At 34.7% G+C, this 24,341-nt stretch overlaps 1 protein-coding gene across 1 annotated transcript in view; it reads left to right on the top strand.

Annotated features, from left to right (window-relative positions):
* The window catches only part of LOC103089149 (G-protein coupled receptor 98-like), a gene marked incomplete at its 5' end in the record, with an annotated part of 321,935 nt that overhangs the window by 154,888 nt on the left and 142,706 nt on the right, over positions 1-24,341 (top strand). Inside the window, one exon of the mRNA XM_007469765.1 lies at positions 2,763-2,941. Coding sequence (XP_007469827.1) covers positions 2,763-2,941 — 179 coding nt within the window. The remainder of the gene's footprint in view (positions 1-2,762; positions 2,942-24,341) is intronic.

The raw sequence follows: 24,341 nt of genomic DNA, 5'->3' as shown, positions 1-24,341 counted from the left end.
GGAATGGAAAGCTTTGTCCCTTCTGCTTCTCTGCAAACACATTTTCTCTCTTCACTGTGCTTTTGGCTACTCCCACCACTAAAGTTCATATGTTTTCTTTTCTCAGTTGACCAGCTTAACTATCACAAAATTTCAAGGAACTCAATGAGAGATGATTGGCTCAGCCTGGGTCAGGCTTTGTCGCCAGATCCACAGCTGTGGGCAGAGGAACAGGGTCATGAGCCCACCCTGCATATTGTTGGCAGGGGGTGGGGGAAGGTAAGGAGGGAGACAGGGTTCAGAGAAGAGCGCTGATGACCTAGGCATATATCCCAAAATATACCTACCATACATACTATATTAAAATATTTTAAAATTCAAGTAAAACTTGAAGTGAGTTAGTCAACACACATCTTAGGTTTAGGCCATACGGTATTTCCAGAATAATTAGATGTTGTTTCATTACATAGTGTTTCCATTCTTTAGCAAAAAAAAAAAAAGAAAAGTCATATAGTGGTAAATACTGTCCCTAGAGTATACCTCAATGATTGGATTCTTTTGAGAAGGAAAAAGATTTTTTTTTTTAATTAACAAAAGCTTATGACATTTGGAGCTTGATTTGCTTAACTGAGTATTCAAGAATCAGTGACCCTGTACCTTGAGCTCTTTAGAGCAGAAGCATTGTGTGTGTAAATCTAACAAGCAATTACATTTGTCCCAGTCTTATCTGAGGCTGTGGTAAAGGTCAGACAGTTGCTGAAACGTTCAGTGATTCTAAAAAGTATAAAAGTGGACATTTTGGAAATGCCCCAATCTTTATCATGATGAATCAACTTAAAAGTCATTTACCAATCTGTGCACTCCTTCCTGATTTTTCCACCGACTGCACCACTGAGTTACCATGTTACAAGGATACATACAACATCGATTTAAAATAAATAATCCGTACTTTTATTTTGGAAATGGGTTAATCATCCTTACTTTGCATGAATTTTCATTCTCTAAACAGGCAGTATTGACCACTTTAGCATCAGACACTTGATACAGTCCCACCTATTTGAGTCATGTCCCTACACTAATAATAGAAAGGAGGAAAAAAGCCTCTTGGACCTAATAATTTTTAAAAAGAAGTTAGAACAAATTTACATAAGCAGCAACTCAAAACATCCTTCATAATTTCAGATAGATGCAGATGTACATAAAGATATGGAGTGCTGACAGGAAATAAAATTCGGAGACAAAAATCTTCAAGTAACCAAACATTTTTATCCTTTCCTGGTTTAGGCCAATCAATACTAATCCTTCAAGGCTAATTTGGTTCAGATAGAATCTTACCTGGAAGCCTCAGTAAACTATCTGAAAGCCTTCCCAGGAACATTAGGCATGTTGTTTTTCACAAAGAAGAGTTTCCATTGAATCACTGCTTACTTTTGGTCTTTATTTATCTTTTGTTTTTCACACTGTCTGACATCCTAATAGATTTAAGTGAGGTGGTCACATTTTTTAGTGCTGACTATGTGCTTAGCACTTTATATGTAGTGTCTTATGAAATCTTTATAATAGCTTTGTTGTACACATGAAGAAGCTGAGATTGTTGTCACTTGCTCTGGGATTGTTGTCACTAATGTATAAAAATATACATATATGATTAATCTGTACTCACACTCCACAATATGAAATTGAGAAGGGGGATTTATCTAGTGGATAAGCATCATGTGTGAAATATGTATGATACGACTTTCAATGTTGTTTCTGTAATAAAAGATAATTAAACATAAGTGATCTCATGGGAAAAGAACACTAGAAGGCAGAATATATAAGTTCTAGATTTGGCTTATATACACGCTAGCTGTGATTTGGGGCCAGTAGTAACATTTCCAGACCTCGGATTCCTTCTTCTATTTATCTAATGTATCCTTTCATCCCCCTCACTCTTTATATATACTTGTCCCTTTTATATTTTTATCTTAAGAAGATAAGAAATAACATATAAAGTATGATATAAATTTAAATGTTTTCCTTAATGATTTCTCCCCATTTGTTTGGAAAGTAAGATTCAAGAAGGTAAATACCTCTACCACCTCTGCTACTGTTATAGCCCCAGTGCCTGGACGGGCCTTTGAAATGTAGTAAGCACTCAATAAGCATTTATCAAGTGAATGAATGAATAAGAGTGTAAATTGAGAAAGGAGAATGGCTGCAAAACCTACCCCATCACAGTACATTTTTCTCTGTGCAAACATTTTCTGTTTACTTGTCTGTCTCCCACTTGGGATTGAGACTGGGGCTGTTGTCACAACTATATCCCCATTCCCTGGAACAAGTGTCTGACTCTACCACATGATAAGCCCTTAATAAGTAAACATTGTTTAAAAGTCTGGAACATAGGACTATTTACTTCATTATCATCATGAAGCTGTTCATATGGAAAGTAAGTTTGAGTATCTGTGTGTTTCTTCAAAGACATTGACAGAACAATCACAGACGATTATGACTGAGTCAAATCGTCATAATCAAAACAAATTAAGCAAAATGTAAAGTACAGTAAATAAACTAAGTATTTACTAATGTTTTTGGACTTTTGAGATACCCTGAATTTCTCGGGTATATGAAAAAAATGAATGTGTGAACTGACTTTAAAAATCAAATCAAAACTATAGTTATTGAGTAGAGCCTGCCCCTTTGTTGATCTCTTGTCACTCTTTATGCCTAAGCCAGGTGAGTGTGTTTCCTGTGCCACTAGACCAGAGCTTGTTCATCTTATGTTCTGCTTCTTTCCTTAGTCTGTGAATTTCTGGTACGTGCTGGTGATGAATGATGAACACACAGAAAGGCGGTATCTTCTGTTTTTTCTTCTGAGTTGGGGACTTCCAGCTTTTGTGGTGATTCTCCTCATAGTTATTTTGAGAGGAATCTATCATCAGAGCATGCCGCAGATCTATGGACTCATCCACGGTGACCTGTAAGTACATCCAGGCAGAGCACACTGCCTCCTCAGCCTTTCTGTATCCAGGCAGCTTTACTGGTAGAAGGTGGGAGCAGGTGACTAAGGGGTCTGACTGAAGGAGCACCATGAAGACCTTTGCCTTCCTGCCACACCTTCTAAATCTCTAATTATCTCTATAAATAAGAAACTATTGCCTCTCTAGTTCCTTTGATAGGTGCAGTTTTCTCAGGTGAATTGGTGTAACAAACAGTTCACAGCAATTTATACTTTACCATAATTTAGTTTGTTAGATTGGGACAAACAAAAATACCTAGTGAAATCAGGGAACTATGAAAATTTTGGTGAAGAATAGAATCAGTGACAAATTTGGAGTGTGGCATGTTATCTAAGGAGTCTGTTATTTGGGGCGGGTGGATGGGGAGCACGGCAGGCACCATCATTCATAAAATCCCTAAATACCAAAGGACTATCAGAGTGAATGGAGAGTGTCTGCAAAAGTACATGGGAAGGAGGCAAGGTCAGCTGGGTCCTTCTGATAGATTCTTATTAAAGTACACTGTAGTCTTGAAATCTAACAGATCTTTATACACACATATATATGCACGCCTTAATCCTGAATCTGGTATCTTACAACTTTGAGGACCACTCAGCCCCTTTTATTGACTCCACATTAAAAAAAAAAAACAACTTTGGGTAATAAAGCTTCATCAACTCCCTTGGTGTAATGAGGATTTAGAGGAAAAAGTAACATTTCTAAATAAGAAAGAATAGACTAGTCACAATCTTGTGAAGACAATATTACCTAATTATCTCACAGGTTATTGTGAAGATAAAAATTAGTTACTAGATGTAAAGAATCTTTTAAAGTAAAAGTACTATATAAGCAGAAATCGTTTTCATATTATTATTGCCTCTGATCAATTATGATCATCCATTCTTTACTTAGTCAACATTTGTTATTGATGTATGCAGATATACTTCACACGTGGGCAATCGCAGACTAATATCCCATACCACATTAAACCAAAAGAGATGGGCTATGTAATACACACCCATTGAGATACCATATATAATAATTTAGTCTTTTTATTGCAATTCAGTAAGATTCCCTCATACTGATTAATTTACAGCATTACAACAATAGTATTGAAATATATTTTGTTGATATAAAATTCTAAAAGCCTGATCTTCTAGAAGGGAATGGTTGTGTCTTTTCACAGTTATATTATGACATATTACTACTCCTGGCATTAATTTAAATCTTGGGCTGCCAGGATTAATTTCAGAAAGTTCTGCATCTTTCTTTGTCAAGTACAAAGTAACCATGGGACAAGTCCTGGTGGCCAGTAGCCATCTCTTTCATGAGCTCCCTGGCAAGATCAGAGTTATTTGGCAGCAGTTTTAGCATCACATGTATACACACCCAGTCTGGATAAATGGGTGTGTATCACCCAATGAAAGTGATGTTAACTAGAAGAAACTCTCTCTTGATGCTTCTAAAAGGATTTTAAAGAGAGAAATAAACTGTTATACAAGAATGTCCAAATCAACTGACTCTTAAAATATTTGCCTTCTGAGGCTTTTGCAGAAAGTTCTTTATTACCAGCTCAACTATAATAAATGCAATGTAAAATATATTAACCTTTACCCAATCTTAAAATTATAGCCTTATTCAACCAAAAGTGACTAACCTTTGTAAGTAGTATAAGTTACTTTTCTTCTTCATTCACATAGAATATTCATGTGAATTTATTCCAGTTTTTAAGAAATTCCATATTTTTGATATTACTTTAATCTCAATGTAAGAATAAATTACTGTGTTATTTTTGTAAAGTATTGTATACTTATATCATCATTCAAAAACATGCCTTTTCTCTGGAGATGGTAGGATTTGTGGTTGTAAAATAACTGGACATCTGTTGTGCAGTGGTTGTTTTCAGTAATAAAACTTTCTTTTTAGTGAGGAATTTTCTCTAAGTAGATCTCTAACGTATTAATATGCTCAAGTTGTTATATTTACAATGTTTTTGTCAACTTTTGTAACAAAAATTATGATAATTTCGTAAAACCAGGAAGTGATTGCTCTTTTCCTATTAGCTGAAAAAGTTTGCAAGTTTAGTGATATTTCTTCTTTATTATTTTGGAAGAAGTCACACATGAAGCCAACTAGGCCTCAGGTTTTCTTTGTAGGAAGACTTTTAATTACAGATTTCATTTTCTTGTAAACATATAGAACTCTTCATATTTTCCATATGCAGTTCTTTCTGTGTCAATTTGATAAATTGTCTTTTTTTCTAGGAATGTTTCCATTCCATCTAACTATTCAAATTTTTTAGTGTTTGTGAGATCTGTAGTAATGAATCTTTTTTCATTCTTGATATTGACAATTAGTATCTTCTTTCACTAATTTTTCCTCTCCTCATCAGTCTTGCTGGGGTGTTTATGAATATTACTGTTTTTTCCCAAATTCAGCTTTTGACTTCTTGATATTCTCTATTGTGCATTTATTTTAAATTTCATTTCAATTTCATCAATTTCTAGACTCATCTTCTTGATTTACTTTTGGATTTTATCTGACTTTTCTCTTTTTTTATTCTATTTATTTATTTATTTTATTTGCTTTGCTTACTGTATGCCAGGTACTATGTATTTATTTTGTTTATTTTTAAAAATTTCCCCAGCTTTATTGAGATATGACTCACATATATATTTTGTAAGTTTAAGGTGTACAATGTGATGCTTTGATACCCACATCTATTGTGAACTAATTACCACAATAAGGTTAGTTAACACATCCATCACCTTACATTTACCTTGTGTGTGTGTGTGTGTGTGTGTGTGTGTGTGTGGTTAAGAACATTTAAGATTTCTTCTCTTAGCAACTTGCAAGTATGTAATATATTATTGTTAATTATAGTCACCATGCTGTACGTTGGATCCCCAGAACTTATTTGTCTTATGCTAGAAATTTGTGCCTTTTGACCAATATCTCCCCACTTTCCCCATCCTTAGGTTATGGCAACCACCATTCTAATCTCTGTTTCTATGTGTGTAGCTTTTTTAAGATTCCTCATATAAGTGACATTATACAATATCTATCTTTCTCTGTCTAAAGTACTTCACTTAGCATAATGCCCACAAGGTCTATCCATGTTGTTGCACATGGCAGGCTTTCCTTCTTTCTTGTGGCTGAATAATATTGTAGTGTATTGTATATATTGCAATATATATCTCACATCTTTATGCATTCATTCATAGACAGACACTTAGGTTGTTTCTATATCTTGGCTATTGTGAATAATGCTGCTGTGAACATGGGGGTGCAAATATCTCTTCAAGATCCTGATTTCATTTCCTTTATACCGAGAGGTGGGATTGCTGGATCATATGATAGTTCTATTTTTAACTTTTTGAGGAACCTCCATACTGTTTTCTGTAGTGGTTGTAACAATTTACGTTCCCACCATAAGTATGTAATCTATATTTCTTCCTACTGCTAACTTTGGGCTTAGTTTGTTCTTTTTCCCTAGTTCCTTGAGGTGTAGAGTTAGGTTGTTTGAGATCTTTCTTTTTTCGTCATGTAGGCTTTTATCACTACAAACTTCATCTTAGAACTGCTTTTGCTGCATCCCATAAGTTTTGGTATATTGTGTTCCATTTTTGTTTGTTTCAAGATTTTTTAAATTTCCCTTTTGATTCCTTCTTTGACCCGTTGCTTGTTTAGGAGTGTATTGTTTAATTTCCACATATTTGTGAATTTTCCAATTTTCTTCCTGTAATTGATTTCTAGTTTCATACTGTTGTGGTTGGAAAAGATACTTGATATGATTTCAGTCTTTTAAGATTTGTTAGAACTTTTTTGTGGCCTAATGTATGATCTATCCTAGAGAATGTTCTGTATGCACTTGAGAGGAATGTATATTCTGTTGCTGTTGGATGGCATGTTCTATATGTCTTTTAGGTCCATTTGGTCTAAAGAATAGCTCAAGTCCAACATTTTCTTATTGACTGTTTGACTGGGTGATATATCCATTGTTAAAAAGTGGGATGTTGAAGTCCCCTACTATTATTGTATTTTTGTCTACTTCTCCCTTCAGATTGGTTAGTATTTGCTTAGTGTATTTGGGTTCTCTGATGTTGGGTACATATATATTTATGATTATTATATCCTCTTGATAAGTTGACCCTTTATCATTATATAATGGCCTTCTTCATCTCTTGCTACATCATTTGAGTTAAAGTCTATTTGTGTGATGTAAGTATAGCTACCCCTGCTCACTTTCAGTTCCACTTGATGGAATATCTTTTCTCATCCCTTCTCTTTGAGCCCATATGTGTCCATAAAGCTGAAGTGAATCTCTTATAGGCAGCATATATTGGACCTTTTTAAAAAAAATCTATCCAGCCGTTCTATGCCTTTATATTGAAGAATTTAATATATTTACATTTAGAGTAATTATCGATAAGGACTTACATCTTATTAATTGTTTTTTTGCCTATTTTATTGTTCCTTTCTTCCTTTTTCCTCTCTTGCTATTTTTCTTTTTGAATCGGTGCTTTTCCATGGTGATATGCTTTGATTCCCTTCTCTTTATCTTCTGTGTGTCTACTGTAAGTTTTTTGCTTTGTGGTTACCATGAAGCTTACATAAAATACCTTATTGATATCACAATCTATTTTATTGGTCAACTTAAGTTCATTTGCATACAAAAACTGCTCTTTTACTCCTTCCCTTTTCTTTTTTGGGTCACAATTTACCTCTTTTTATATTGTGTATTTATTAACAAATTAATGTAGCTGTAGTTATTTTTAATACTTCTGTCCTTCAACTTTTTTAGTAGCGTTAACTGGTGAACACACTGCCTAACTACTGTATCAGAATATTCTGAATTTGACTACATGCTTACCTTTACATGTATTGTATATTTTCATATGTTTTCATGTGACTAGTATCCTTTCACTTCAGCTTGAGGAACTCCTTTCAGCTTTTCTTGTAAGGTGGGGCTAGTGGTAATGAATTCCTTCAGTCTTTATTTCTCCTTAATTTCTTAAGGACAGCTTTGCCAAGTAGGGTATTGACGGTTGGTAGGTTTTTCTTTCAGCGCTTTGAATATATCATCCCACTCTCTTCTGGGATACCTCTAAGGTCTCTGATGAGAAATCCACTGATGGCATTATGAAGGTTTCCTTGTAACTTACAAGTTTTTTTCTCTTGCTGCTTTTAAGATTCTTTCTTTGTCTTTGATTTTTGACAGTTTTATTATAATGTGTTTTTCAGAGAAGATCTCTGTAAGTTGAGTTTGTTTAGGGACTTCTATTATTTATTCAGAAGTCCAATAAACATCTTTACCAGAATGACATGCAGCTATCTTATATTTAACAGGTTTAAAATTAATCTCTTAGGGCTTCCCTGGTGGCTCAGTGGTTGAGATCTGCCTGCCAATGCAGGGGACACGGGTTTGTGCCCCGGTCTGGGAAGATCCCACATGCCGCGGAGCGTCTGGGCCAGTGAGCCATGGCCGCTGAGCCTGCATGTCCGGAGCACAGTGAGAGGCCCGCGTACCACAAAAAAAAAAAAAAAATTAATCTCTTAAATGTGTGCTTTGACCTACATTCCCTAGGAAAAGTCCACCATCTACCTAGGTACCCATGTTGTGAACTTGAGAGTTTTTCTACTGTTTTCCCCTTACATTTCACATCCTATTAATCACAAATTGTTTCCTAGTCTAACTCCTAAATGTCTTCCTACTACTTTCTCATTTTCATCTCTTATTTCATCACCATCTCTTCAGTTCATTTGTGTCATCTTTGTCTTGTCTGTTGGGTTGCCTCTTAACTTGTGTTCTTATCTCTAATTTCTTCCTTTTACAGTCCATTCACTAAATTTTGAAAAATGGAAATAACCATATCACTCTGATGCTTAAAACCCAGGAGGTGCTTTGCATTACTGTCAAGGTCATGGATTGTTGGGTTGTCCATGGTTTGACTCTAAACTATTGAACCAGCTTCTTTTAGCATCCTTCCCACCCATCGTTTCCAGTTATCCTTTGTAACTGAATCACTTGATATTTCCCATGGTCTCCTATGCATATACCTTTAACTATATCTTCTATGTCTCAAATACTTTTCTTTCTTAAATATCAACTCTTTAAAGTGTCTATTTTCAGATTAAAACACTTCCTCTTATATATAACCTTGGTAGACTCAGAACCCATCATAAATCCTATGATTGTACCAGTCATACTATATTATGAATACTTGAGTAAGTTAGCTATGTAAATTGAAATTCATCCTGGAGGTCAGTGATTAATTACAGAATATATGGTAAAAATAATAAATTTATGAAGAATGTGGGGCTTAATTTACCCCTTGATGGAAATATCTGAACTGGAAAAAAGAAAAACCTTAACAACCAAGGCAAGTTTACACGAATGTGGGTTTAGAGAAAACTTTCATGCTTTCTCTATAATATATACCTAATAAAATTTTACACAGTAATATGGTTAGCGAAATGTATCTAAAATACCTGGAAGTCACCAAATGATATTAATGTCTCAACATTTTAAATACTGCATGAGGCATGTCATATCTTATAAGAAAAAAGTCTTCTTATACATATATAATAGATAAAATTCTAATTTACCAAGAGTAATGGATTTTTGAATCTAGATTTAAATCACACAACATGATTTAGAGAAAGGTTTTAAAGAGCCTATAAAATTTTAAATTTACTTTTGTCTATGAAGTAAAACACCCAATATAGACTTGTTACCGCTTCTTTGTCACTGAGCCGGTTAATGCTATGAAGCTATGAAAAACTGTACTATACTCAAAGTTAACAAAAGAAGGCTTCCTATACCTTTAAAAAATTTTAAAGACATTTTCATCACTTTTTGAAAATTGTGCTAGAAATTCTTCTAGCTTTCTTTTTTATCTTATAATTGAACAGTGTTTAACTACAGTAAAGCTAAAGTAAATGAAGTCTGTCCTTAATTGATTTCCATTGGTTACCAGAAGTAACTCTGTTGAGAGTACCTAGAGGCAGTCTCTATTGCGTGGTGTATATTTAGTGTCTTTGGAAGTAGCCACCGATTTTTCTTGGGTTGGCTTCTCAGCTGCTCTAGGAAAAGGAACAATCTGAAGAAAAATCCCTAGCTTTCTCTCATGCCAAATGCAGAGGAAAGAGAATACAGAAGGGTCAAGAGCCAGGGTAGAAGCCCAGGGAATATGGCCCTGAGACATTGTCCCTAAATAGATAATATGCTGTTAATCAGGGGTCACAACTATGTGACTGTGGAAGGATAGAGTGAGAATGAGTGGCAGAGTCATGTCATCCAGAGGGAAGGAGAGTGAAGACTTACTTATCTCCGTATTCCTACCTCTGAGCTGTAAGACCCTGACACATTAATAAATGTCAGTAACAGTAAAAATGACATAACAAAGATGATAGGTTATTTTGTACTTCCAAAACACTTGCTTTTTTCTCTTTCTTGCTAGGTCATATGAATTCAACCTTAAAGAAAAAATCAGCAAATTGCTTACTGAATAACTATTATGTGCTAAGGCCTAAGTGAATTCTCTTCTCTTTAAGCTAAGAATTTGTTTGCTTATGATGAAAAAATGCATAACTTAATTTAAAAGTTGATTACAGTTTTTTAGTTTTTCAGTATGTTAGTTTCTTAATATTTTGGCATCATGTTTTATTTTAGATACTCTTAACAAATCTTAATTATAACCTATTCTGATTTTCATGCTCCTGAACTGAATTACTTGTTTTATAAATAACTCAATCCTCTGAAAACAATCTAATTTTGCTAGCTGTATTAGGAGAAATGTTGTTAACGTAGAGGACAAATCTGTGTATTCTAAATTAGAACTTAAGTAGGAGATACAGCTCTGTATGGGAAGTATGATATCATATGAGAGTTATTTTCATTGAATTACTTAAAAAGAGAATCATGAAAAATGTTTATAAATACAGGGAGCCTATTTACCTATAGTCTGAGGATTAGAGAAAATTGCAGTAAATCTGTGGAAGAGAGATGTTGTCAGGATCTCTTCAAGGATTTTCTCAGGTGGGTGGTATGTTATTGCACATGGGTGTGTATGCACACACACACACACACACACACACACACACACACACACACACACACACACACACACACACACAAATACATGAATAGCAGCTTTTGACTCGCATTTTCCATTTATTCAGAACTCCAAATAAAAAAATATTGAGAGTGTGCTTCTCCACAAAGTCTTAGAATCATAGAATCAAAGGGTTGGAAAACTTCCAGGCATGTCCTCAAAGGCATATCATGATTCAAACCCCTGTTCAAAGACTTGTTAGCTTCTTGAACTTCTTACTGTAAACATACTCAGTTTATATGACCTTTTATAGCTACTGATTATACAACTCATTCTACTACCCTTACCTCATTCTCTTAGCTTATGTTAGCTTTAGCCGTCCTAGCACTAGCCTCAGCTTTTCTGACTACTGCTGTATCTCTCCGAGAAAAATTCCAACTGGTGCTTTGACTTACACCCCTCATGACTTCTCTTAAGTCCCTGGATCCTCTTCTTCACATGCAAGATGGAATCTAGGTGAAAAGAGAACTTTATAAAGCATTGGATCCAGTCTCCATTACAATCCTTGGGTAATCTTTACAGCAACCCCTGACAAATGTTCATTCACTTTATATTTCAACTCCTCTATGAGAAAGCATGTATTTCCTCCCAGGACTTTCCACATAGAGTAGAAATCTTTTAGATTCTGGCTCAAAATCTAATTGCTGCATTCACAGCAAAAAAAACCCTAAACATTTCAATTTAATAATCCTTCAGTTTGTCACTTATTTTGTTTCCAGGCTAAACATTTCTTATTTGTTCAAATATTTCCACATATAGCATGCTTTTGCGTCTTTTCACTATCTTAGTAGCTTTCCTCTAAACTTGTTCTATCTATCCATCTATATCCATCTTCATCTCTTACATTTTATTTTGGAAAGAATTTTAAACACAGAAAAGTTGAAAAAATTGCCAGAGTTCACATATATCCTTCACTCAAGGACATATATATACATACTTATATAACCATAGTACAGTGATCAAAACCAGTAAATTAACTATGATAAAACACTATTAACTAAATGGCAAACCTTCTTCACATTTCACCAGTTTTCTCCATCTTTGGAGACAAGCGTATGATTTTATTAATGTACCTCAATATATTAATGTGATGTATAATATTATTAGATAGAGCATACCTACCATTCCTAGAAGAAATCCCTCTTGGTCATTGTATTATTTCTTAATATGGAGTTGGATTCTCTTTATTTATATTTCACTTAGTATTATTGTATCACTATTCATGAATGATGTTGGTTTATAGTTTTTTTTTCCCTTTGGACTACCTTTATTTGGTTTAGGTAACAGTGTTTTGCTTGCTTTATAAAAGGACTTAGGAAGTTTTTCTTCCTTTTAACAGTGCATGAGACAGTCTGGTCTCAAAAGGATTGGTAGAATTCCCCTGTGAAACCATCTGGGCCTGTTTCTTTTTGTGGAGTTGTCCTCTCAATAACTTTTTCTAGTTCTCTGTAGAAACTGGTCTGTTTAAACTTTCTAAATCAAATGGGAACAATTTTGATAGTCTGTATTAAACTAGGATTTTATCCACTGTGTGTAGGTTTTCAAATTCATCTGCACGGAGGACTGAAAATCCTCATCACGTCTTTATGATATACCCACAAACATAAAATTCTGTTCTCCACAAATGATGTCACCATAGTGACCTAGTTTGGCTAATGTCAGACAGCATGACAGAGTTCTTTATTCATTTCTTGTATCTATGGATAATGAAGAGAAGGCATATAATAGCCTTAAAATGTGTCTAGCATACCTTTGCCATTATTCAGTTTAATTTGCATAATAATTACAAGGGTTTTTGTATTCTGTACCTGTGTCCCCATGATGTGGTGTATTAACTTAAGATACACAAGCAAAATAAGTTTTCTTAGTCAAGTAAGAGAAGTTGCCATTAGAAGACAAAAGATGAGAATTATCTGTGATCAATTTAATATTCTAAATTAAATGACCTGAGTCACTTTACCTGTCATAATTACTGGACAAATTCCTAGATAGATTACCTCCTTTCCGTAAACATTCATTGAATACTATATAGGATATCCAAAAAACCAATTCTACCATGTCCTATATTTGAGTAAAAATTACACATTTTTTAACACTCATTTAAAATCCACCTGTAATATCCTTCTATGTAAAGGAGATAGCATCACCAAATAGCATTATCAGTAAAAAGAATATTTATTTAGTCACTCTAGCTGGTTGACACTTATAAATAAGCACCCATGGCCAGATGCAACTTTGACTTTTATTTCTAGTACACAGGCATCCAACTCTTAAGTAAATGTGCTTAATATTTGGCACACCCAGGTACTGAAATGTAGGGACCTAAGAAAAGTGTACTTTAGCCAGTTCACTGTACTCACTCTGTGTAGGGAGGTGGCTGTAAAATTTTTCTTGATTGGAACACAGGGGAAAGAGCAGAGGCTTTGGAGGTAGATAGACAAGACGTCAAGTACTGGCTCTGCTATGTTCTAGCTTTGTGACCCTGAGCCGGTTACTCTCTGAGAGTTTGCTGTTCCCCATCTGTGGAATAGGTATAATAAAACCTGTGTGTCATAGGATTGTGGTGTGGATTGAGTGAGATAATGCATGTAGAGAAAATGCATGTGCAGTACCTGGCACGGGGGTCGGGGGGTCAGTTCATGACAGCCTTGTGATGGGTCTGTGAATGTGTGTCACACGGAAGTAATAATTACATGTAATCTATCAGACAAGCCTGGCTAAACGTTATTGACCCTTTGAATTCCTGAAGGGCAGCTTATCATTTTACTACCTCCAATTATTCTGAAACTATTATTTAAATTATTTCTATCATTTTCTTTTGCACCTTTGACATTAGGATTACAAATAATACACTCTTTAATATTTCTGAAACTCAGAAGCTTTTATCAACCAAAGTCAGGAGTTTGGTTTATTTTGCTTTCTTTTGTGTTTGTCATAAATGAGAACAAAATGCCTCTAAAGTCTGCAATCTTCTATGATACTATCTCATTTGGTTTAGGTTGATATAACAGAATACCATTGACTGCTGGGTGACTTAAACAACAAACATTTATTTCTCACAGTTCTGGAGGCTGGAAATCCAGATCAGAGTGACAGCAAGGTCAGGTTCTTGGTGAGGGCCCTCTAGCTGGTCTTGTCCTCACATGGCCTTCCTTGGTGCATACAGAGAGACATCCTGTGTTTCCTCTTATCTCAGAGCATTAATCCCATCACAAGGCCCCACCCTATGACCTAATCTAACAGTAATTATTTCCCAAAGGTGCCATCTCCAAATATATCACATTGGGGGTTAGAGTTTCAACATATGAATTTGGGGAGAGGAGGAACACAAACATTCAGTCCATAGCTGGTATTTTTATAGTTTATCTAAATGTAAATACAATCTGAAGTGAAAGATTAAGTATCCATTTAGTTCCAGGGAGTCCTTTTTGGTAAGGCCACAAGTTGTAAAAAATAATAGAACATAAGCTTCATTTATGTTGAAAGATGAGGAGCTGTATCCTTCCATATACAGCAACAACTAGATTTATTCTAATATTATTTTCGGACAGTAGTGTCATATAAATATTTTTATTTGTGATTACTTCAGTAGTATCAGTAATAGCTTTTTCCAAGTCTCAGTACTTATAACAATATTATAATAATATGTAACTTCACCTATAACTTCATATTAAAGGTATTTGGTATATATTTTTCTACCTTTTCTCTATGTATATTCTAATATATGTATATGCACATGCTCATACCTACATAAATACGCACTCACAATGAAAACAGGATATGTTCTGTTTGGCAATCTACTTTTTATTTATGGGACAATTTTCTATATCCGTATATATCAATCACATTTTGTACTGTAATGTTCTATTATATTTATTTCACCAAACTTCTATTGGCAGACTTTTGGACTATTTCCAGTTTTTCTTTATAACATTGTAGTGAATATCCCTATATAGGTATCTTTGTATACTTGTGTTATTGTTTGCCATAGGATGAATTTTGAGCAGTGGAATGGCTCATTCAAAGAAGACATATATAATTTTTTACTTTAAAAGATATTGCCAAAGCGTTTTCTAAAATGGACACATCTGTTTACACTCAAATCACAAAATATGACAGAGCCTGTTGCTCCATGTTCTTGACAACTCTGGGCATTGTGAGGTTTTTTTCAGTGTTTGCCAACGTGAGGTAGGTAGGTAGGTAGATATATAGATAGATAGATATACACATACACACATAGACATATATGTTTATATATATACATATGTTTATATATAGATAGATATGTTTTATATGTATATACAGATATATGTTTTTATATATATGTTTTAATAACATCATTTATTATCTATCAGACATCATCCTAAGCACACGTCTCATTTATATATCATTGCATACACTTATTTACCATTTTTATCTATTTTGTGACTTGCTTGTTCATCTTCCTCCATTAATTTTTCTGATTGTTTGTTCATATTTTCCAATAATTTGAAGAGTAGTGTTTCCTTGTTTTTCACTTTTTTTGGAGGTGAGGTGCAGTATATTAGGGCTATTAGCTTTTGTCTGCCTTGAATTTTTATTTCTCTATTAACACATCTTTCTCCTATCCATTTGTAAGGAAAATTTACATTTTAATGTATGAGATAAGCTTTTGTGTGATATCAGATTATTTCAGAGAATTAGTTTAAATGTTTTGTGTGCTAATTAAATTTTCCAAGTACAATAATGGTACAGTTAACACATTGAGAACATTTAAAGTGATTTACTCAGGGTCAAAATGGTGAAAACGTGTTGCCACAAGAATCTCAGTCTGTGTTCATCCTAATTTATTAACTGGAGGCAGAATCAGGAAGAATAATGATTATGTTTTAATGCAGAGTGCTAAGAACTTAGGCATTTGAAATATCAAGCTGAATAAAGCATTAGGAAAGAGGTAATTGTAAAACTGCAGGAGGTGGAGTTGTAATGAGAGATGCTTGTGAATTGCATTTCATCTTGCTTATTTTCTTTAAAAATTTTACAGATGAAATGAAAAAATTGATCAGCTTTCATTTTCAGATGCTCTGCATTACAAGGTATTTTGCAATACATCAAAAACTCTCATTTGGAAATCTAAGAAAGCTCATACAACCACAAATGGTCAATTGTGTATTAGTTCAGGAAATAAATCAGTTATTTATAGGGGAAGTTTTGTTGAAGTCTCTAATGAAAAAGGAAATGCCCACAAATATAAGCAGTTTGTCCAACAGGATATTTAGTGACTTAAGAAAATCATTCCTGGCTCAAAACGATTTTCTGACAGTTGATTTGGGGGTTATATTTTCTACTTTGTGGCTTTTCAGGAGCAAGGAATCTGCTTGCTTTTTTTTTTCCTTAAAATAATATTTTTTTAATTATAAAATTAATCATTGTTTTAGAAATTATGGAAAACTTAGAAAATATAATTTAAAAAATAAAAGTCAGATATATTCCCATCATTCAAATATTAGTACTTCTGTTTATATGTTTCTGTTTATATCTAGATTTATAGATTTTTATTTTTATTATATAAAATTGAGGTCACACAGTTTTATCTCCTCCTTATTTCACTTAATATTATATCATTAGAATTTCCCATGCCATTGGGTATACCTCCACATTATTTTAATGACATCACAGTATCTGTCTCAAGATGGACTTTATTATAGTGTGTTTACCATTCCCCAGCATTGGACATTTAAGTTCTTCCCTTTCCTCATTTTTAATATTTGAAAGGTCTGCAGTGTGTGTGCTGTGTCACACTTCTACATCACAGATTTCTTGAAATGAAATTATGGATTAAAAATATGAAATTTTGGGCTTCCCTGGTGGCGCAGTGGTTGAGAGTCCGCCTGCCGATGCAGGGGACACGGGTTCATGCTCCGGTCCGGGAAGATCCCACATGCCGCGGAGCGGCTGGGCCCGTGAGCCATGGCCGCTGAGCCTGCGCGTCTGGAGCCTGTGCTCCGCAACGGGAGAGGCCACAACAGTGAGAGGCCCACATACCGCAAAAAAAAATAAAAAATAAAAAAAAAAATGAAATTTTTAGAAAGATTGCCATATTGTCATCCAGAAAGTTTCAAAATTTAGTCTTAATGATGTTTCTGGAGAGTACCAGTCTCCCAACAGCAGTGCTAGTCTTGATTGTGAGATTTATGGTTTTGATAGGTAAATGCAGTGTGTTAGGGTTGTCCAGAGAAATGGAACCAATAGGATGTAGGTAGTAGGTAAGGAGGTAGGTAGGTAGATAGATAGATAGATAGATAGATAGATAGATAGACACAAATTTATTGTAAGGAGTTGGTTCGTGAGATTACGGAGGCTAGCAATTACCAAAATCTGCAGGGAAAGTCAGCAAGCTGGAGACCTGTGAGAAACAATCATGTAATTCCAGTCCAGAGGCTGGCAGGCTTGGGGCCTCAGAAGAGGCAATGTTTCAGTTGGAGTCTGAAAGCAGGAAAAAAGCCAATGTCCCAGTTCAAAGACCATGAAGTAGGAAAAATTCCCATTAGGGAGAGCAATCTACTTTATTCAGTTTATCTACCAATTTAAATGTTAATCTCATCCAAAAACACCCTCACAAACACAGGCAGAATAATGTTTGACCAAATATCTGAGCATCCCATGGTCCAGTCAGGTTGACAAATAAAATTAACCATCACATGCAGTGATTTATTATTGTTTCTATTGCTATTTCTTTAATGAGACCAGGGAGTTTGAATACAATCATATATTTTTTCGGCCATTTGTACTTCTCCTATAAATTGTTCATGTTGTTTTTCTATTTTTTTATAGATTTGCGAGAGCTTTGTCCCTATTAAAGACATTATCCTTTGTAGTATTTGATGAAATATTTGTCACAATTTGTGATCCACATTTTTAAATTGTAGTAAAACCTATCCATCTTTTCCTGCATTTTTCTTGGCTTATTATTTGTATGCTTAGAAAAGTTTTGTGTTCTTTAAGCATGAAGATTTATTTCTTACTTAATTTCAGAAAATTTTTTTTCAATTACATCTTAAATGCCTTTCTATTCCCTTCCATTTAGGGAGGTTCTTTATTTCCTGAATACCAGTTAATTTATTGGATCTTTTGTATCTCCCGTATATGCATTATATTCTCCCTAATTTCTTTTCCCTTTGTGTTTTTTTCTCTCAAACATTTTCTACTTTTTGCTAATTCAGTTGCATACTGTATTTTTTATTTCTTACGCTCTTAAATAATTTGTTATTTTTGCTGGATATTATTTTTCACATCAGAACTCAGGAAATAATATATTATTATTGTCTGGCATTTCGTGTTACAGAGATTAGCCTGATACTGTTTTTCCATTCAGGTAAATTTATTCTTTACCTTCTTGGTTGCTTGTAGATCTTTAACATTTTATTTCTATAATGTAAAAATTGGGGCTGAATGTAATATAGTTATAGCTATTTTTTCCTTTAAATGTGTCTGGTACTTGGGCTCTTAACTCCACAGACATAGCGTGTTCTGCTTCATTGAGTTTTTCAATCATATACATTTTCTTTGCTATTTTCCCATTGTTCTAGAATCAGAGATAACAAAGTATTATGAGTACTTATCACTACCTTGTCTTCTATGATCGTAATAATCACACTTAATCGTTTTCAACTCTTTGACTTTTTCCCGTGCATCCTGCCACAGCTTCTCAAGTTTGTCTGCTCTATTAGTCAGCTGAGTTTCTGCATTGTTATTCTGCTTACCCCTGCTGCCAATGCAGATTTCAGTTGTTACACATTTTTTCCCATTTCTTTTACTTCTTTGACAGTTACTTCAGACAACATTTGTCTGGGCCTTATTTTGCTTCTTTTCCTTAGACTTTGCCTTCTTATATTCTATTTAAGTTCTAAGCAGTTAGAAAAAAATTTTTTCTGGCACCTTAATAATTTTCAAAATCAGTATCTTTTTTTTATTATTTTATTTGGGGAGTTTCACTGTTTCTTCTCATGTATCCCATATTGATTTTTCAAAAATTATTTACTCATCCTAGAATGAGATTTCCATGGAGCCTTCTGTTGTCCAATACATGAAGCTGTGATGGTTAGCTCTGCTCGCTTTGTTCTTAGTTAAAATCTTCTTTTTAAATATCAAGGTTGATTTAACGTCTATGTACATATTAATAGCCCAATTAACAATAATGTATAGCATACCTCTGCTGCAGGTCTATAGGATAGAAGTGGCATTTTCATCTGCCTGCATAGCCTAGTTGTCTGACACTTTAAACTGATGAAATACATGAAAAATGTTAGCCCCCAACAGACATTGCTGCCAGGGTTTTTCCTGTCTCTGTACCTGTGAAATACATCTTTCCTAGGAACCATACCTCTCAGAGTACCATGCCCAACACAGTCCCCTTTACTCCTGCTGCTCCTATGGATTTGGTGGACTGCAGGCTTGGAAACAATGGCTAAAGGTCATTAGTATCAATTGGATGAGTAGACTGCTGGCAGGAGGAAAAGAACTCTGGCTACCTCACAAGGAGGTGAGCTGCCTAGCTTTCTAGCGATAGAGATTCTGGCTGTTATTAGCTAAATGAATGCCATAGGAATTTTTAGGTAACTTGTTTCTTCATGAGAAATTAAGGTGCAAAGAGGTGGAAAGTCAGAAAAATTATGGGTAGCACAGCCGGGATTAAACCCAGTGGGTTTGATTATCCATAGGTCCATAGCTGCTCTCTCACATGCACACTGGAAATCCTATTCTGCTTAAAACAGAGTAACTGATGATATTTTATTTGAATATCTGACAATTTCTCAGAAGGTAGAGGAAGCAGTGAGGCAAACTTGACATAATCCTGTTCAATTCGAGAAATAGAAGCAATAAGATACAGCAGCTATCAACCTTTGCCAAATGGAGCCCTTGATAAACAGAGGGAAAGCTTGAACATAATTAGATATGTGTTCACACTAAAATTTAGGAAGTTCAATTTTAAAACACTCAGATAAAAATTAGACAGTATTAATATTTAATGACCAGAGACTCTAAAAGGAAACAGTACTAGAGGAGAAAGTTTAAAAATTAAATTCAAATGAAATGGTTGAAATAATTTTAAAGACAAAAAAGGGAAAGATAGTCATAGAATCAATAGGGTGTATGTATTCTTTCTGGTGGGCTCAAATGAAACAAGGACAGGCATAGTGAAAGAAAGTAGGAATATATCATTAATAGAAAAAGAATGGCTAATATAAGAAAAAGGGAAGCTTAAACCTCAAATGACGTGAGGCTTGCTAAAAAAAATGATAAAATGACAACTGAAGGGAAGGAGGGGCCATTTAAAGTTATTGTTCAGATTAAAGATACACTAAACAGTGAGGAAAATGTCTACTATAGGAAGGCATTTAATATTAGAAAAAGAAAACATGATTAAGGTAGATTTTGCTTTACCTTTCTCTGTCAAGTAGAAAGAGTCTCTAGAGGGAAGGAAAAAAAAGGCTGCTGGTAAAAGACTTGAAATCTCAAAGAGGTGAACTGTTTATGAGAGCACCTAAGTGTTCTAAATAACTTCACATTTCTCTTCCTGCATTAATGATAATATTCAAATATGAGAGAATTTGCTGAACTGACACTGAGGAATGCAGGACAGTTAGGGAGCAAATGGAGAATAAGCAAATATTGTCCCCAGTTTCATAAATTGGATTCTCAATCTTCCTGGTCCTGAGAAAAGTTCCCAAAATATCTTCTTAAATTGATTCCTTAGGAGCACTTAGAAAAAAGAAAGTGGTGATAAACTAAAAGATAACATATACTCTTAGACCAATTTCCTTTATAAGGGGTATATCAGTATATCAGGAGAATCCTATAAATATTGTAATCTGTGACATACTTTCCTATGATTTTTTTTAAGGATAAGATGGTAAAATATGGACTGGATATGATTGAGTTGTCCTATGCTTGCTTAAATAAATGTATCTAACAGGTGTTGATTTAATAACTTGTTTTGAATTCTGAAGGTAGAGAGACATGCAAAAAACAATAGGCTGTCAGGAGAAGAATGGCAGTGATGGTTAGGAGGATGTCAAATGACATTATGTAGGGGTTTATGAATAGAAGCGGGGCCTTGTTATAAAGGAAAAGTCTTAGGGGACACAATACAGCTTTCTTCAAATGTGTGAAGGACTGACATAACAAAAAGGGAGACCGGGAGAGTCAAGCTTTGATTTAAAGCTAATTAAATGACCATTAAAGTTCTTCTTCCCTCAATGGTTTATAATTTGATTCTTTTATAAACCTGAAATACTGATTTGTATTTTTTAATTGCTTTTAAATGTAACATACTACATTTAATCCTCCACTAAAAGAGCATACTGTGTATGCTTTTTCAGAATTCATTTAAAAATTTATAGCTTATCTCCGCTGGTTTTAGAGTAAATGCTCAATAAATACTCAATAAATATATTTGGTTAACTTGATTTGCTTTAAGATTCTATTTGTTGCTAAAATATCACCTAGGATATAACTGATAACCCTAAAATTGACTTCTCCTAAGGGGAGAAGACAGCCCAAGATACTCATAAAAGAGAAATTTGACAGTATTTTAACAAATCTATTTGAAAAGTGTACAAAACTTTTTAAGGCAGCAATTCTAATTTGTTTGCCATTATTACGTATGTTGTGAAAATCTGCTTATGCTGCATTCTCCAACTTATTATCAGCCGTATTACTCCTCTAGGTGCTCAAGCAAGAAAATTGAGTCAACTTTGGCAGCTTCCTCTCACCTACTTTCCACATCCTGTTAGTCACAGAGCTGTTGATCCTTTTGATAACACTTGAAACCTGTTCCCTCCTGTCCTGTTCTCTTTCAATAGGTCTAATTCGGGTCCTCATAGTCTTGAACAAAGTCTATTGCAATAGCTTCAAAGTCAGTTATTTTATTATTTACTCCCCATTTTAATTCTTTCCTTGTACTATCACCAGAGTTATTCTAAACCAAGTTCTGCTTAAAACCCTTTGGCAACTCTCTGGAAAAAAAAATTCAAACTCCTATAAACAGCAAGCAGCACCATTAACACCTATGCTTTTTTCAGCCGTTCATATCCACTTATGTATGCTAAGCCCTGATTCTATACTTTTCAAACTAGAGTACTTGTAGAATGCCCCAGAGTCGTAGACAGAGCCTCAGAATAGACATGGCTTACCTTCCTGAAGTTTAATTTTATTTAAATATCTAGGGTAAAAATAAAATAGTTTAGTTGGTACATAAATTAAAATATTATTTTTATACTAGGCATAATATTATGCTCTCTGACATTTGAGTGGGAATACAGGCACAGGGCCTTACAGGGGCTGATCCAGATTCCAGGCAAACTGTGGAGAGACTAAAAAGATCAGTGATTGCCAGGGGTTATTCTGTATTATATTATAATGATGGAAATATCATTATACATTTGTCCAAACCCATAGAATGTACACCACCAAGAGTGAGCTGTAATGTAAACTATCGACTTTGGGTGATTATAACGTGTCAATGTAGGTTCATCAGTTATAACCCATGTACCACAACTATGGGGAATGGTGATAATGAAGCTATGAGTGTGTAAGGGTAGGAGATAAATGGGGACTCTCAGTACCTTCCCCTCAATTTTGCTGTGAACCTAAAACCATTTTAAAAATATCAAGTCTTAGTAAAAAAAAAAAAAAAAGTATATAGAGTATTTATCATTTTATTCATTAGATATATTTCTGACAGAAGAGAAAAGGGGTCTAATCATAATTGGAAGCATTTTCTACAGGCCAACTTCTGAGTATATACATTCTAAACCTTGTTCCTCCACCATGCTCTTCTAAGGCTGCACTCATTTGCACATTTGCACATTTCTATATAACCTCTGACCCTGCATGTCCTCACCACTGATGCCCAGCGAGGTGGTACCATGGATGGTGTCTAACAGTAACTTCATAAATGGAAGTGACTCTATGCCACATGAATATATCCCACACATTCCAGCGAAATTTACTCCCATCTGAACGTCCCCTTAGCCACATCCCAAATTATCAGTCATTCCAGTATCACCTAATGCAAGATGTAATGTGACAGAAGGAGAGTTGGGATTGAAAAGACAGCAGTCTTAACTGATTGCAATTAAAATATCTTAGTTTCATAAATTTTACAAAAACTCATAACCAGGTGAACATACTGCTAGGGCCATTCCCAGGCCCTTGAAAAGAGTTTATGCAAGTGAGTAGTCCTGAAGTTTAAGCTTAAGCTTCGTTAGCTTCCTGGTACATCCAACGGTAGTTCATTATAAGAAAGAAAGTCTGCTGATACCTGATCATATACATATTTGGAGTCTAGGGGATGGTTCGAAAACATATCTTTACAGTGTAGCTTTCAGTGCTTAGAATCATTCCAAGAAGCTTTCCCTCCTTGATCTCTCTACTTCCTTTTCTGTCTCATTGGCCCTGCTCCATCTTGCTACTGCATCTTTGCCCATTTTTCTCTCCATCCTGGGAGATTATTAATGGGGACTTACACCCTCAGAGCATAGTGTATACAAGAAATACTAATATTTCCCTTCATAATATTGATTTTCCCTCATGCCTTTAAATACTTGATGTGTTGAAAGACCTTTTCCCTCCTAGTGGATAGGTCAAGGTGGAAAAAAAGATGAAGAAGACAAACCCTATCCCAAGTGTAAATATCAGTACATAAGGATGATGGAAATTTTTGATGAATTTTAAAGGCAAAATAGATGAAATTAAAGAAATATCTCTTAGTAGTGAGCCTTTTCAAGCTGCAGCTTCAGATCACCCGAATAACCCATTCATTCTTTGCCATTAATGGTTCTGAGTGGGAAAGTCTCACTGCCCTCAACATATTCAATTATTAGCCCTTTCCAAAACATGCCAAGGCATTTCATCCTTTACCCTTTGTTCTTTTTTGGAAGAGCATTTCCCTTCTTCTCTTCTAGTGAATTTTTACTCAATGTTTAAGGTCTAGTCAAAGGTTGTTTACTCTATGAGACCTTCTAAGAACACCTCAAGCAAAATTAATTACATCTCTTTCTTTTCCTGTAACACCTTTAACCCCTATTTTGTCACTTACAAGACAATCTTATAGTTAGTTATTACCTGTCTCCCGATTAGGTCATAATTTCTATGAAGGAAGGGTCTTATTCTTCTCTGTAATCCTGGAACCCACCCTGCCAGTATTGTGCTGGTAAATGTTTAACAAGTGGCTCATGGGAGCAGGGCACAACTGATTGTAGCATTAGTTAGTTTCCATGTT

The sequence above is a fragment of the Lipotes vexillifer genome, unplaced genomic scaffold (genome assembly GCF_000442215.2).
Source record: "Lipotes vexillifer unplaced genomic scaffold, Lipotes_vexillifer_v1.1 scaffold67, whole genome shotgun sequence".
Classification (NCBI taxonomy): Eukaryota; Metazoa; Chordata; class Mammalia; order Artiodactyla; family Lipotidae; genus Lipotes; species Lipotes vexillifer.
The sequence above is the reverse complement of the archived record's forward strand: the minus strand, read 5'-3'. Positions and strand labels throughout refer to the sequence as shown.